This window comes from Oenanthe melanoleuca, chromosome 1A, assembly GCF_029582105.1.
Source record: "Oenanthe melanoleuca isolate GR-GAL-2019-014 chromosome 1A, OMel1.0, whole genome shotgun sequence".
In the NCBI taxonomy this organism is placed as follows: Eukaryota; Metazoa; Chordata; class Aves; order Passeriformes; family Muscicapidae; genus Oenanthe; species Oenanthe melanoleuca.
In genome coordinates, this window is record NC_079334.1 from 21670308 (window position 1) to 21683504 (window position 13197).

The 13197-nt window shown below is 49.7% G+C and overlaps 2 protein-coding genes across 4 annotated transcripts in view; one reads left to right on the forward strand and one right to left on the reverse strand.

The window, feature by feature from the left end:
• On the reverse strand, positions 1-7255 carry RAC2 (Rac family small GTPase 2). The gene is made up of 7 exons (XM_056482212.1): positions 6990-7255; positions 5194-5265; positions 3944-4061; positions 2451-2513; positions 1662-1821; positions 772-906; positions 1-263 (listed from the first exon to the last, which is right to left on the reverse strand). The coding sequence occupies exons 1-6, from the start codon at positions 7241-7243 to the stop codon at positions 776-778; spliced, it is 798 nt and encodes a 265-aa protein (XP_056338187.1). The 5' UTR covers positions 7244-7255; the 3' UTR covers positions 1-263; positions 772-775.
• Positions 2843-13197, forward strand: part of CYTH4 (cytohesin 4) — a 27724-nt gene continuing 17369 nt past the window's right edge. Inside the window, exons 1-2 of one of the 3 annotated variants that reach the window (XM_056482207.1) lie at positions 2843-2957; positions 13059-13152. In XM_056482207.1, the coding sequence (XP_056338182.1) occupies positions 13134-13152 (19 nt within the window). In that variant the 5' untranslated portion in view covers positions 2843-2957; positions 13059-13133. Of the gene's footprint in view, positions 2958-12833; positions 13153-13197 lie in introns of those variants that run through there. The other 2 variants (XM_056482206.1, XM_056482210.1) reach the window with 2 other exon arrangements.

Below are 13197 nucleotides of genomic sequence, written 5' to 3' on the forward strand. Positions count from 1 at the left end.
AACAATGTACAGTCTGTTTATTGGCTCTTACTCACTGTGTGTAATCTCGGGGGCTCAGAAGGAAGGGAAGGGGCAGGTGGGCAGGTGAGGTGAGAATGAGGACACTGTGTGAGGAGACAAACCAGTGCTACAGACCCACAGCAGTCTTTCAAGCTGGCAGGAGTAAAAGGCAATGACTGCCCCAAGGTGCTGAGCTGTGGGTTGCTGGAGCCATCACTCTCCTGTGTGCTGGGCAGCGCCTGGCATCAGGACAAGGCTGGGATCTAGAGCCAAAAACATGACAGACCTCATAACACCAGCTCAACTATCCTCCTGCTCTCCCTCCCTCTCCTCTGGTGATGGTGGGTGTATGAAGGGACAGGGTCTGCACTAGCAGGGTCTCACTCTTCTCTCTCATCAGGCTCTGACCAGCTTTGATTATTTTCCTGAAGCCTCTCTATTCCCTCTGCTGCCTTGTACTGAAGGGGAGGCAGAATATGAGGAGTAAAGGAGTCCTGCAGGAGAAGCTGCCACTTGCCAATGATCAACCCTTGAGGTGAGCAGGCTTGGTAAGAGGAAGGGCAATGGCAGCTGTCATTAACAAGGAGCAGCTTTTTCTTTTCCTTGATTTTTTTTTTCTACAGGCAAAGGCTATGGCTTCATAGCAGAAGCAGGGGGAAGTTGATCCTGGGTGCATCACCCCACGTCCTGATCCTTCCCCAGGCAGGGCTGGCTGTCTCCCTCTCTCTCTGAAGGCGACCCACCGCTGCCAGGGCCTCCAGCGAGACTCACCTGCCTAGAGGAGGCTGCAGGCGCGTTTCTTGGTGCGGGCGGGCTGCGGGCACAGCACGGCTCGGATGGCCTCGTCAAACACCGTCTTGAGCCCGCGCTGCGTCAGCGCCGAGCACTCCAGGTACTTCACCGAGTCTGGGGGGGAGGCAGGGCTTGTTGCAGGGGGGAGGAGGGCAGCTGGGGCAGGCAGAGGGGATAGCCGGGTTGCTGCTCTTTGTGCTGGAAAGCACGGCGCCTGGCTCTTGCCCAAGCTGAATGAACACATCTCGGGTGATCAAAGGCATTACACATGGTCAGGACACATTTCACTCAGTCTTGACTTCAGGGCAAAGCTTGCCAGCTGCACTACACTTGTGTTTGCCTATTGGCTGCCCCTCAAGCTGTGTTTCTCACCCTCTCTCCTCCTTCTGTGTGCCACGTCTGAGAAGAGCTGGATGGTGGGGTGAGACACTCATACCTGGGATTGCACATATCAGCCCCAGCAGGCAGAGGCAGGGACAGGAAACTGCAGTTGCAACTCTTAGGTTAAAAGCCTCTCTTCTGCCTCTCTCCGGATATGGAGGAGTGGCCTCTGCCCACAGAGCAGCTGTGGCTTGCACAGAAAAAAATATTGTCCCAAATAGAAGTAAGCAGAGTAAAAGGGGACCAGAATGTGAAAGTGTGTAGCTGTGTGTGTATGTGGAGGATGGTGCCTAGAGAGAGGCAGAAAACAGAGGGCTGAGGGGTTGAGTCTTCCTCAAGAAGCAGATCTCCTTCCTGAGTCTCCTGAAGTGCATTTTGTCCCATGACCCTGGATGTCCCTCGGAGATACCATTATGAGACACCACTGCAAAAGCCTCACTAAATTTTCTTCTTCCACAGTAGGTCCAAGATGATTCCCAAGCACATACCTATTTCCTTGGCCAGAGCAAGACCCTGAGGATAGGTTATGGGGGACAGCTTCTTCTCCTTCAGCTTCTCGATGGTGTCCTTGTCATCACGGAGATCCAGCTTTGTGCCCACGAGGATGATCGGGGTGTTCGGGCAGTGGTGCCGCACCTCGGGGAACCACTGCCATGGGGCAAAATGACACAGGTGTGAGAACAGGGCACACACGTGGGCTTGCACGTGGGGAAACAAAGAGGCACTCCTGAAAAAATGTCAGCAAGGTAGCTAACAGCCTGTCCTTTCTCACACCCATTGTTGGGCACTATAGCCTGGCCCAGCTCCTGTTGCTGGGTCCTCGGGCAAAATCCCTGACAAGGAGCTCAAGTTTTGTTATGCAAAAGCACAAGCTGCTCTCTGCCCTTGAACCTTGAAGTGGTATGAAGGACATATTCTTGTTCTCCTGTTCACCAATCTCTCCCTTTTTCACTCATTTCCCATGTAAAAGCTGTGGGTACCTGCTTCTCATACCCTGTGGACCAGTCCTGTGTGTCTGTGCTTTGGCAGTGTTGGCTCAAAGATGCCATCAGAATGTAAGTCTGTGGTCTGACAGCACAACAGCCCAGCAAGATGAATACTAGCCCACTAGTAGAGTTGGCTGCCTTCTTTCTTGAAGCAGAAAAGGCATCTGAAGGAGGTTTCTGACTAACAGGAAAGAGATATGACCTCTTGAACCTAGATGTCCTAGTGGCAGTCTCACTGTCCTTGCAAGACCACCACCACCATCACCCCCTGGGGAACCAGGACAGTCTCACCTTAGCACGGACATTTTCATAAGATGCTGGGCTGACAAGGGAGAAGCAGATCAGGAAGACATCCTGTAGGAATACAACCAGGGTGCACAGTTAGGGTGGGGGCATGGGATGGCATGATGAAGCAGGAAGGCGGGGGGAGAGGGGAGGGAAGGTCTGTGTGGGCAACACCCTCTGCTGCAGAGGGCTGTGCTTGGGAAAGCTCTCTCTATAATATAAAAGCCCTGACTGCTGCTTCTTCCTTCTAGTGGAGAGAAGGATCTCTGCTCCCCTGAGTCATTGTAACCATAGCCACCATTATCAGAAGAGCCAAATGGTCAGCTCTGAGGATGGGGTTCTTGTGGTTGGCACACTCATCCTCATGGGAAAGGGCCTGAGCTTCCTGCTCATTTCTCACAGAACACCAGAGAGCTTTCAGGACACAGCAGTTTGCCTACAGTTGAGACAGACCTAGTTTCAGCCTAAAAAGTATACACACAGGACTCAGAGGAGGCAGTTTGGGCTCTCCAGGTAAGTGATTCTCCTGGGCATGGTAGAATTCAGACTTCTTTTAAAACCAGAGCAAACCAAACAGAACCAAAGCCATACCAGCTCATCAAGGTTATATCTATTTCATCCAGCTTCACTGCTGGAGCAGTGGTGCCAGATCCAGCCTATCCATTTCCATACTTCTACAGCCATCAGAGACAAAAACCTTGGAGAAACATTCCTCCACCCATCCTTGAGATATGCCCCAGGGTGGATGCAAACATGTTGTTGATAAATAGACCTGCTTGCATTGACCTTATACCAGGTGTCTGATTTGTAGGTGGCTGAACCTAGCCCAAACAAATAATTTCTAATAAATTCCTAGCCTTTTTTGATTGTAGTGGCAACCTTCAGACTAATGCCTGATGCAGCAAGGTCTTTCTGAGCTTGCCAAAAGACTGCTTGAAACATTCTCCAGGAAAGGTGATCCTTAAGCCCTGAAATCACTCTGTCAGTGTGGTGAAAAAACTGGTGAACACAGTATCTGAGGCACCCATTTGTTCTGCTAGAGGCACCAGCAGATCAAACACATGCCCACAAATATCTCTTTTAAAAGGCAAAAGTCAGAAGAGTGGGGTTCACAGAAATGTGACAAGCTCCTGCCTCAGCTCTTAAATGCCATGAACCACTTTAACTTTACAAAGGGAAGGTTTTTTTCCAGGACTGTGTAAGGCACCTGCCCCACACAAAGTCAGTGTCAGCTGGGCTCAAGAGTGTCTTTGAATGCCTCTTTTTCTTGTTCAGTTATACCAGTTATGTGAGTTCAGATAAAAGCTCCAAAATACCCTTTAGATATCTTTCAACTTCCAGGTTTCAAGGCAGTTATATATCAACAGAGATATTCTCAGAAAAGGGCAGAGAGACAGTAAAGCCCTGCCAGTGTTTCATGGCATGAGCTCTGCAGTGAGGATGGAGATGCAGCTGAGGAGGGAGGGAGGGAGGGAGGAGGGGCAGGGAGAGGGACCCACCGTCTGCGGGTAAGAGAGTGGCCTCAGCCTGTCGTAATCCTCCTGCCCAGCAGTGTCCCACAGCCCCAGATTCACAGGCTTGCTGTCAACCATCACGTTGGCAGAATAGTTATCAAACCTGAAAGGCAGAGGCACATGGCTCAAACAGGAGGAGAGGGAGCCCTTCCAGCAGCGGGTGGTGATTCCTCTTCTCAGCTCACCTGGGTGATGCTGGTTTCCTGTGAACCTCCACCCTACAGAATTCCCACTCATCAACCTCCTCCCTGTCATTCAGCTGTCCTGCACAGGTGCCTGGTTGCAGCTACACCTTTGACACCTTGCATGCAGGTTCACAAATCATTTTCTTTTCCCATTTTTTTCCCACAACTGCTCTAGAGCCAAGCCCCTGCCTTTCTTCTGTGCTCTAAAACCTAGCTTTGTGCTTAGAAGTGAAGAGGAATCCATGTCTCTGTAGTTTGCTGCCCTCCTCAATAGCCCTGCTGGAACTCAGAACAATGTGTCCCATTACTCTTTGGCAATCCAGCTTGAAATATTTTAGGACAACTGTCAGGATGGCATGCTTAGAAGTAAAAAGTTCTTTCCTTGGTAGAGAAAAAAAAAAGCATAATAAAGCAACAGAGAAGTTCCTACCCTCATCCCAGAAAATTTTATTTCCTGGTCCTTTTGATACCTTTTTTCCCAGATTAATGGAAGCCAGTGATAGGGAGGAATGAACACAAAGGTGTTTTGAATGTGTTCATGGCATCTGCACATCAGAAGGGACATGATTTAGTAGAGGGCTTGGCAGTGCTAGGCATTGGTTGGACCTAATGACCTCAGAGGACTTTTCCAACCAATTCTATGGTTCTGCTCCATGCAGAATCTATGATTGCTCCAATGACAGTGCTTTGGACAGGGAAGGAAGTGGGGTCCCATGTCCATCCACCTGCCTTCTCGGGTCTGGCCCAGTTGTTGTAGCCTTGTGCCTGTTTGTTTTGGCCAACAGGATCCCATCTGCTACTGCTACTTAGCAAGCAGATAGACCTTGAGTTGGCTGCAGTCTCCCAAATATTCCATTTATACCAGGATTTTATATGATTGCTTCTTGTGAAAGGTGACAGATCCAAAGTTAGAGACACCTTCACTGGGTTTCCTCTGCTTGGCATGGAAATTGTGACCCATGGAGTGGACAACAAGGGGTCACTGCACCCCTTCACAGCCTGCTTTTCATGCCTCCCACCCCCTCCAGGACCTGCTCATGCATTACTCACACAGTGGGGATGTATTCTCCTGGGAAGGCATTGGTGGTATAGCTGATAAGGAGACAGGTTTTTCCCACAGCCCTGGAAGAGAAAGAACACAATAGAAGGAATTCATGGCAAGGCAGGCAGTCTTGCTAGGGTGAGATGGAGAAATCCCTCCATACCTCTAACCTGGCCCTATCTGGAGACCCCTGGGAGCAGAAACACATTCACAGGACCAGACAGTGCAGAACCACAGGTTAGAAACTGGCAGGAAGAAAGACAGGATGTTGCCCAGAAATGTTTGTTGTCTTTGAGCACGAAGGCTTGTTTTTACAGTCTAGTACAGAGATCACTCAGCTAAAACACATCCACTGTGAGATGGAGGTGGGAGCCCATTTTGCAGTGCAGGCAGAGTGCTGTAAGCTCACAGCCAGGACAGCTGCACTGCCTTGGTGTGCCATGGCAAAGCTGCCATGCCAGCTCCAGCACTCCTGCAGGCTTTTCAGGTGCTGTGGACAGGTACTGGTGGCAACTGGTGAGGGAAAGAAGTGCAGAGAAATTGGAAGAAAATAAAGCAGCCAAGATGGGTGTTGGAAAAGAAAATCCTTCTCCTGCTGGGATGCTGTTTCTCAGGTTTGTGTGGCCTGGGAAAGCTTGGCCATGTCTCAATTACAGAAGACAGGAAATGGAGGTGGTGACAGCACCCTGCCTCAACCAGCACAGCCCAGGAGGAGGGAGAGGTCCCGTGGAGCTGCTCATCCAGCTCCAGCTCAAAGCCTTCAGGGGACCTTTCTTAGAGGTTGTGGTTTTTATTTGGGGCTCTGTCTTTCCTCATGCCTTCTCCCCATCCCCAGCCCCTGAGAACATGTCTGACACGTACAGCTCTGTGTGCAGACATCTTCTTTCCCAGGCAAGGTCTAAAGGAGGAAGTGACTGTGTGGAGCAGCTCTGCTGTAAATGTCTCTTCATCTGCTACCTTATAGCTGCCCCAGATAAGTCTGGCCAGCTTCTAGGTGGAAAGGAATCAAGCAATTGCATCCCAAGCACAGCCTCTCCTCCTTCCCTCCCTTGCTTTTACTCATCCCACAGGGCAAGAAGATGCTCTGCCCACTGTATCCTTGCTGCCCTGGGCAATGATGACTGCTTAACTCATGGATGGCTTGGATCAGGCCATTTCCAAGCATCAGGGGACATGGGCAGAGAATCCACCATGGTGTGAAGATGAGGTTTTGTAAGCTCCCACTCCCAAGGTGGCCTATCTCAGTGGAAAGAGCTTCCTCTCCATGTGCCCAAAGGGGCAGCAGTCTCCACCACACCCCAACACAGAGCTAAGAGAAAAAAAAAGCTGAGAAAAGCTGAACATAGAGATCCTGACAGACATCCTGCCAGGAGCAGAGTGCCATGCCCTCTCCTAGTCATTCCCAGTGAGCACACTGCAGGAAAGCCCTTGTGCCTAAGGGGTTTTAAATCTAACTGGCAGGACCACCATCACCTCCTGTGCATGGGACAGACCTGCTCTGCTTCCCATGGATGCAGATAAATGGAAATGCAGATGGAAACGCAGATGCACGATCAGCATTTCCACGCACATGCCCTGCGAAATGCCCTCTTCCACGCTCCCCCAGAGGAGCGTCCCTTGTCCCCGGGGAGGGAGGAACCAGCACGTCTGCAGTAGCAGCAGTCAGCAGGAGGTCAGAAGCACGGTTTCAGCGAGCATCCACCTTTCCTGGTGTCCATCCCTGGTGTCCATCCCTGGTGTCCATCCCCGGTGTCCATCCCCGGTGTCCTGTCCGCCCCGCGCCCCCCAGCCCGCAGGTACGTACCCGTCTCCCACCACCACGCACTTGATGGCTTGCATGGCTCTGGCCCGGGGGCAGAGGGAAGTCAGGCCAAGGCGAACAGCAGGGAGGGATGGGCTAGTGTGGCTACCAGGGCAGCAGGTTGCAAGCAGGGAGGAAGTGGAAGAGGGAACTTGGCTCGGCGATGGCCCCGCGGTCCCTCCGCCCCTGCACCGCAGCTCGGCCGGCTGAAGGCGGAGCCGCCGGGGCTCCTGCTCGGCATGGTGGCTGTGAGACATTGCTGCTGAGGCATTTCTGCTCGAGCATCTCCTGTTCTCCCTGCCTGTCCCACCCGCTCCCTCCCCACCTCATCCCAATGAACAGCGGGGGGCACCAAGCCGCTTTCCCAGGACAGCTGAACAAGCCATGTGGAAGGATGGAGTTTCTCCTCCCTCCGTTATCACCCAAGCTTCGGAGGAGGTGTTAGCAGGGAAGGGAATCTGAAGTGGGAGTGACGAAGGTTTTTCAGGTCTTCCCACCCTAAGCGTCAAGGGCGGAACATGTCAAGGAACAATATTTCTGCGAAGGCTGAACTAGGAAGTCGTGCAGCATCTAGAAAGCAGCTGCGACCCAATGGCTGCTCCATTCCTCCTCTGCTGTGGGGATATGGTATTGCTGCACTTCCTCACCTGCCCGGACTGCCAGTACATCCTTCTCTTCTTCAAGCTGAACAACTCCAGCTCTCTCATAAAATAAGAAACTTTTAGAGCTAAGCATCAAGAAGAAGAAAGCAACCACCCTAAGAAAGAAGAGATGAGAGCAGAATGATCCCGCGAAGCTCTACTCCTTTCTTTCCATTATTAAAATGAGGGTTTGCCTCCTCTTTCTTCCTTCTTCCCCCATGCAACACGAAGCCTTGACAAGAGTGTTCGTGTTTACATCTGTGTGCTCCAGCCTGCACTCATGGGTGGGTGGGCAGGAGATGGGTTTATAGAAGATGGGATACAGTGGCACAGAATTAATTAAGAATTTCCAGGCTTTGCCAGGAGGCCGATTAGAGCAAGAGCAGTGGGTTTGCAGCTGGGATATTCCTGAAGGAAGGAACTCTGAGCAAAGGGTTTCTCCAAAGGCTGATGACCTTTGTGCTGCTGCAGCCATAGGAGGCTGCTGTGACTGACCTGCTCTGGAGGAGAATGCTCCCAGCTGTCACTCAGCACTGGCTACAGCCCAGAAACCTTCAACCATGGAGTGTTTCCAAGTCTGCCACTATTTCAGAAGCACAAAGTGACCAGCTGTACGAGGTGTTCCCTCTGTGGGTGGTAGGGAAAGGGGAGGAAGGAAATCCACTGACACCTCTGCAAGTGAGAGCAGGAATGGGACACAGGAATACAGGTCAGAGAAGGACATAAGAGAGAGGGACAAAGGCTTTTACAGGGGGGAAAGGACAGGCAGGCACAGAATATATGAACTCAGGAGGCAGGTGTATCAGGCTCTAGAGAATGCTACTGGTGGAAAGACAAAAACCACTCTAGGACCTGGTGGCAGGGATGAACAAGGACACTGACCTGCTGAACACCTGAACACCAGTGTTTGCTTTTGTCCTGGTAGTCTGGCATATGGGCTTGTGGGACTGGCAGTGTCAAAGGAACTGGTGAAGAGGACCAGTTTAATTGGTCAGGGAAGAGGGATTGTTGTGGAGAACCCACACACAGGTGGGACCTATGCCAAAGACACTGTAAAAATCTGCATGTCCAGCAATAAGCTATGAAGCCCTGGAAAGAGTCCATTTCTGAGCAAATTACTTTTGGAAGATAATTCCCTGCAACTGCAATGGACAGTCAGTTCTTGTCCAGTCAGAAGTCTGTGCTGTGAATCTATAAACATCCCTCCTCCACCAGAGCCTCAGTAGAGGGACAACAGGGATCTACATAAAAGCCTTCAGGATGTTTCTTTCCATCACATTTAAATGGGATGATTTAATAATGGGATATTACACTCAAATAATACATACAGAACTCCCTCAAAGAACAACTGGCACCTGCTGCATTAAAATCTTCCATTTGTACATGCTGCAGGAAAAGGAAGGAACCTGCAGGAAACAGGCTCATAACCCCAAACTGAGCAGTGTTACAGTGTATAATATATATTGTATATATTACAGTGTACATATACATATACATATACATATACATATACATATACATATATAGAGATGTGCTGCTGCTGCTCTGATGTCCTCTCACACCACCAAGAGGTGCTCTTGACACGAGTTTCCTTCTGCACATGCAGCAGGGCACACATCTGGGGCTTCTTGTTCCCCTTGCTGAGTTTGAGGGAGATGCTAATGGGAACTAAATCGGGTGAGACACTCAGTGAGACACTTTTGCTCTGGGAGGCTTTCAGGGTCCTGAGCTGGGTCACCTCAGATGTGCTGGGTTTGCATGGCACCCATGTGAGACTGCAGGGCAGTGATGAAATGCATGAGACTGCTCTTCCCCCCACCAGGACCCAAAACAGCGAGGAGCACCGACCTCTCCCTCTCTTTCTGTGGTGTTCTGCCCCCTCAAGGATGAAGGAAAAAGTAAGGGGGCTCTTTCAGAAGTGATGCTTGCACATCACAGCCCTGTGCAGGAGGGCAGGGGCTGAGCAGGAGTCTTGTCCTTCAGCACACACAGAACAGCAGGGAGGATTCTTTCATGGATTCTTTCATGGAGGCAGCACAAGGCTCATTGCTTTGCACACACAGGACATGGTCTTCTCATCACCTTGGATTTTTTTGAAGTGACCTCTCTCTCAGGCAGTCCTGGGTGGCCATGAGAACTTTTCTCTGTGCATTGGGTGCCAACCAGGGTAAACATTAATTTGCTTCAGCCTGACTGGGCTGCAAACTGCCCCCACTTCCTATATTCCCCTTTTGCACCTTCCCACTTCCCCTTTGACACAGCTTCATGCCATCTGTCTCCTGCTTTTAGTTCTTGCTTTGCTGCTTCTCCTTTCCAAAATTCCCACTCCTCCCTGTTGCTGCTTCCCCTCCCCCCTTGGCTGCTGCAGTTTCTCAGACTGCCACGGTTTGAAAAGCCTGTCCTAAGATCATAACTGAAGTGGGCAATGATGTTCTGTCCTCCCTCTTAGAGAGGCTGTGGAGTTGTTTCATGCAGGGTCTGTTTTCTGATGGGCCCCTCTTCTCCAGCCTAAATTTGTTCTATCAAACAAAAGTTTAGAAAAAGAATGAAGCTTCCAATCCAGCCTCACTGAAAACAAGCTACCTACATTTACATCCATCATAAGAAGCAGAAGAGCATGGCACAAACCTTTGGGCTTCAAGTTCTTCGTGATGGTTGTTTCATACTTGCACTTCCCTCAGTCTATATATTGTTCACAGGCACTAAATCATACTGGGTTTTTGTGGCTGGGCCTTATCTGGTTCTCTGTACTTCTGCAGGTCCCCAGTGATGCTGATGTGGGTTTCCATTCCCAGAGACATTTTACTCTCAGACAGTGACAGCCCCAATCTTGCTGATACCAGTGTGCCACTTTAATGGCAATAAATACAGATCAAAATCAGACTGTGCATTCTTTCCCACGAGGTGCTTAGACAGCTGAACAACACTTTTCATCAGCCTGTTGTAGAAGGAAGGTAACAGGGACTGGAAATTGTTCGTGTAAATCCAAATTTGAGTGTCAGCTGCATGACTTGATTCCCCTCCCTGCTAGCACTCTCTGTATGATATCAGATGTTAGATAGACTGTATTTTGTAAGTACAGATCTAATATGTATCTTTACTTGTAAGTGATGATGTCTTCTAGGAAGGCTGCACCAAGGAAGTGAAAAGAGCTGTTTAGAGTACTAAGAAAATCTATAACTACTCTGTTTTACAAGACTAATATTTCCTGAACTACCAGAGTAAAAACTTCCCTTCTACCATTTTATTTCAAAGCCATAAAGCTTCAATCTTGCTGCACTTTCAAGGCTAACAAAAAAATCTCTCTGGCTCTTCACTCAAGTTTATCAGACTCTAAGTGACCCTCCTATAATCTTTATAAGAGGGTTTCTTCTTGCCTATGGCCTTTTATAATCACCATCTTTCTACCTTTAAAACAGACTCCAGTCCCTAAGCCCAAGCTGAATGGCAGCCTAAGCCTCCTGAAGGGGCTATTGAATTTGAACAGACCTGTTCTTTGTCACTCTGTGGAGACTTGTGGGAGTACACTTGATATGTTCAGCACAGAGAAATACATGGCACTTTGTCCCTGCCTTTATGCCCTTGAAAGCAGTGGGAAATATTTATATGTCCTCTTTATTTACACAGTTATTTTAAGGCTGCACCAAGCAGTAGGAAGGTGCACGCACATTGTTGGTTTGGTATTTTCCATCACAACCACCAGAACAACAGGTATTTCCAGCTCAAATTAAAGTTTTTGTGTGCAGTCAGGGAGCATCTGGGAGAAAAACTGGTCCCTGGCACAGGGAGTAATGCCTGGAGTATTGATCTGCAGCAGTCTGCCCTTCCTTCCTCCCTCCCTCCCTCCCTCTAGGGTTAGTTTATTTACATGAGCCTGTTGTGTGCCCTCAGGAGAAAACATCTCACAGGTGCTTTGTTTTCACATGATTTAGACTCATGCAGTTTTTTATCAGTGTACTCCCCATTCAGACTCTTCCAGCTGAAATAACTGAAAGGATTTAAAGTGCATCAAGTGTTACAAGCAAGGCTACCAAATCCAGAGGAATGCAAATAGTGGAGGTGATCCTTGAACTGAATAAATACAAGAGACTGGGAGGAAGGGAGTGCAATCTGTGTCTTTCTTTGTGAGGCTGAATGGCCCTAGAGAAAGGGACCCTAGCCAGAGTGTTTAGGTCCTACCTTTCACATCAAGCCTTCTGAAGGGCCAGTTATTCTCTCCAGGGGACTTCAGACCAGACTCAGTTAATGGGAATGTGGGAAGATAATAGCTCTTCTCTTCTAGTGAGTCAAGGACCTTCAGTCTCACAGGAGCCTCTTCTGTGTGGTGGTGAGTGCACACAGATGCAAGCTCAGACTGCAGAACAAGTCACAAGGTCTTTTCTTATTTTTCTACGGGCACAATGCTCTTGCAAACTCGACCTGTTCTGTCTCAGGAAAGGATGGGAAGCAGAAGCCTGGCCCTGTTTTGCTGTGCTGCTCACTGGCTGGGGAGCTGAGGATGGAGAGGGCTTCAGAGGAAAGTGTTCATGGATGGAGAGGGGCCAACCCTCTACAGCTTCAATCCTGCCCGAGGAGGCAAAAGCACTTGGGCTTTACACCTGTTCTGAATTTGTCCTCAAGCTATTTATTCAATCATCAGTTCTTATGTCTCTAACATGGTCCTCTCCCCACATTGCCTACAACACACATAAACACACAGCAACCAAAAACAGCTCAAGGGGCTGTGTCCTTGAGCTGTGTGGAGGGCTGGGAGGAGCAACAGCACCTCTGTGCCTCACAGGGGAACAGAGCAGCACAAGTGCCTTCAAAACAGTCCTGCCAATGCCAGCTCTCTCACCAGCAGGAATATTGCCAAACCTGAGAGAGGACTGCATTTCTTAGTTCACTCTATCCTTACTTACAAGGTTTCACAAGCAAAGCAGTTTGTTTGGGGGAGAGAAAGGAGCAGGTCTTGAAAGTGACACTGAGCAGTGAGTGAGGCAGAAGAGTGTGACAACTTTATTCTCCCCTCCATCAACCATCCTCCCATTTTGGAGTGTTCATCTCCATCTCTGCCCCCACCCCAACCTGCTGCAGAATTAACACAAGAAGAATCTTCCCTTTAAAATGAAACCACTTCCCCAATCAGATGGGTTTTTTGAATCAAGAACTTCCTTTTCCCCCCTCTCTCCTCCGACTATCTCAGACAAAAGCCTCTCACCGCTCATTTTCGGCTCCTCAAACAGAGACTCCCCAAAAGCTGCTGGGATAGAAATGCATTTGTGCACTTCAGAAGTAGCCACTGAGCCCCTGCTGGCTGATGGAAACATGCACAGAGCTTCCTGCCCTGCTGCCAGCAGTGACCTGCGATGGGGAGGATGAGGAGGGAAGGAGGAGTCACAGGGAAACCCGCCCCCCAAAGCTGCTGTGCTTTTGGTCGCTGTTGTTTCAGTTCTCTGAAGCATCTGAACGAGCTGAATACAAGGAGGAACCCCACTAGTGCTGGAAACACATCGTGCCCTTCAGGATGGACCTCTGTCCTGCTGGTAAGCCCCAGCCATGGTGTGCCTGTTTTGGGGTGAGGGCTGATG

Bases quoted from the DNA above. Each gene is read 5' to 3' on its own strand.
- RAC2 (XM_056482212.1), bottom strand. From the start codon at position 7,243: ATGTCTCACAGCCACCATGCCGAGCAGGAGCCCCGGCGGCTCCGCCTT. The intron at 2,514-3,943 runs GTGGGTCCCTCT...GTATTCCTACAG, and splicing joins CACTCTCTTACCCGCAGACG to GATGTCTTCCTGATCTGCTT. The intron at 1,822-2,450 runs GTGAGACTGTCC...GCCCCATGGCAG, and splicing joins ATGAAAATGTCCGTGCTAAG to TGGTTCCCCGAGGTGCGGCA.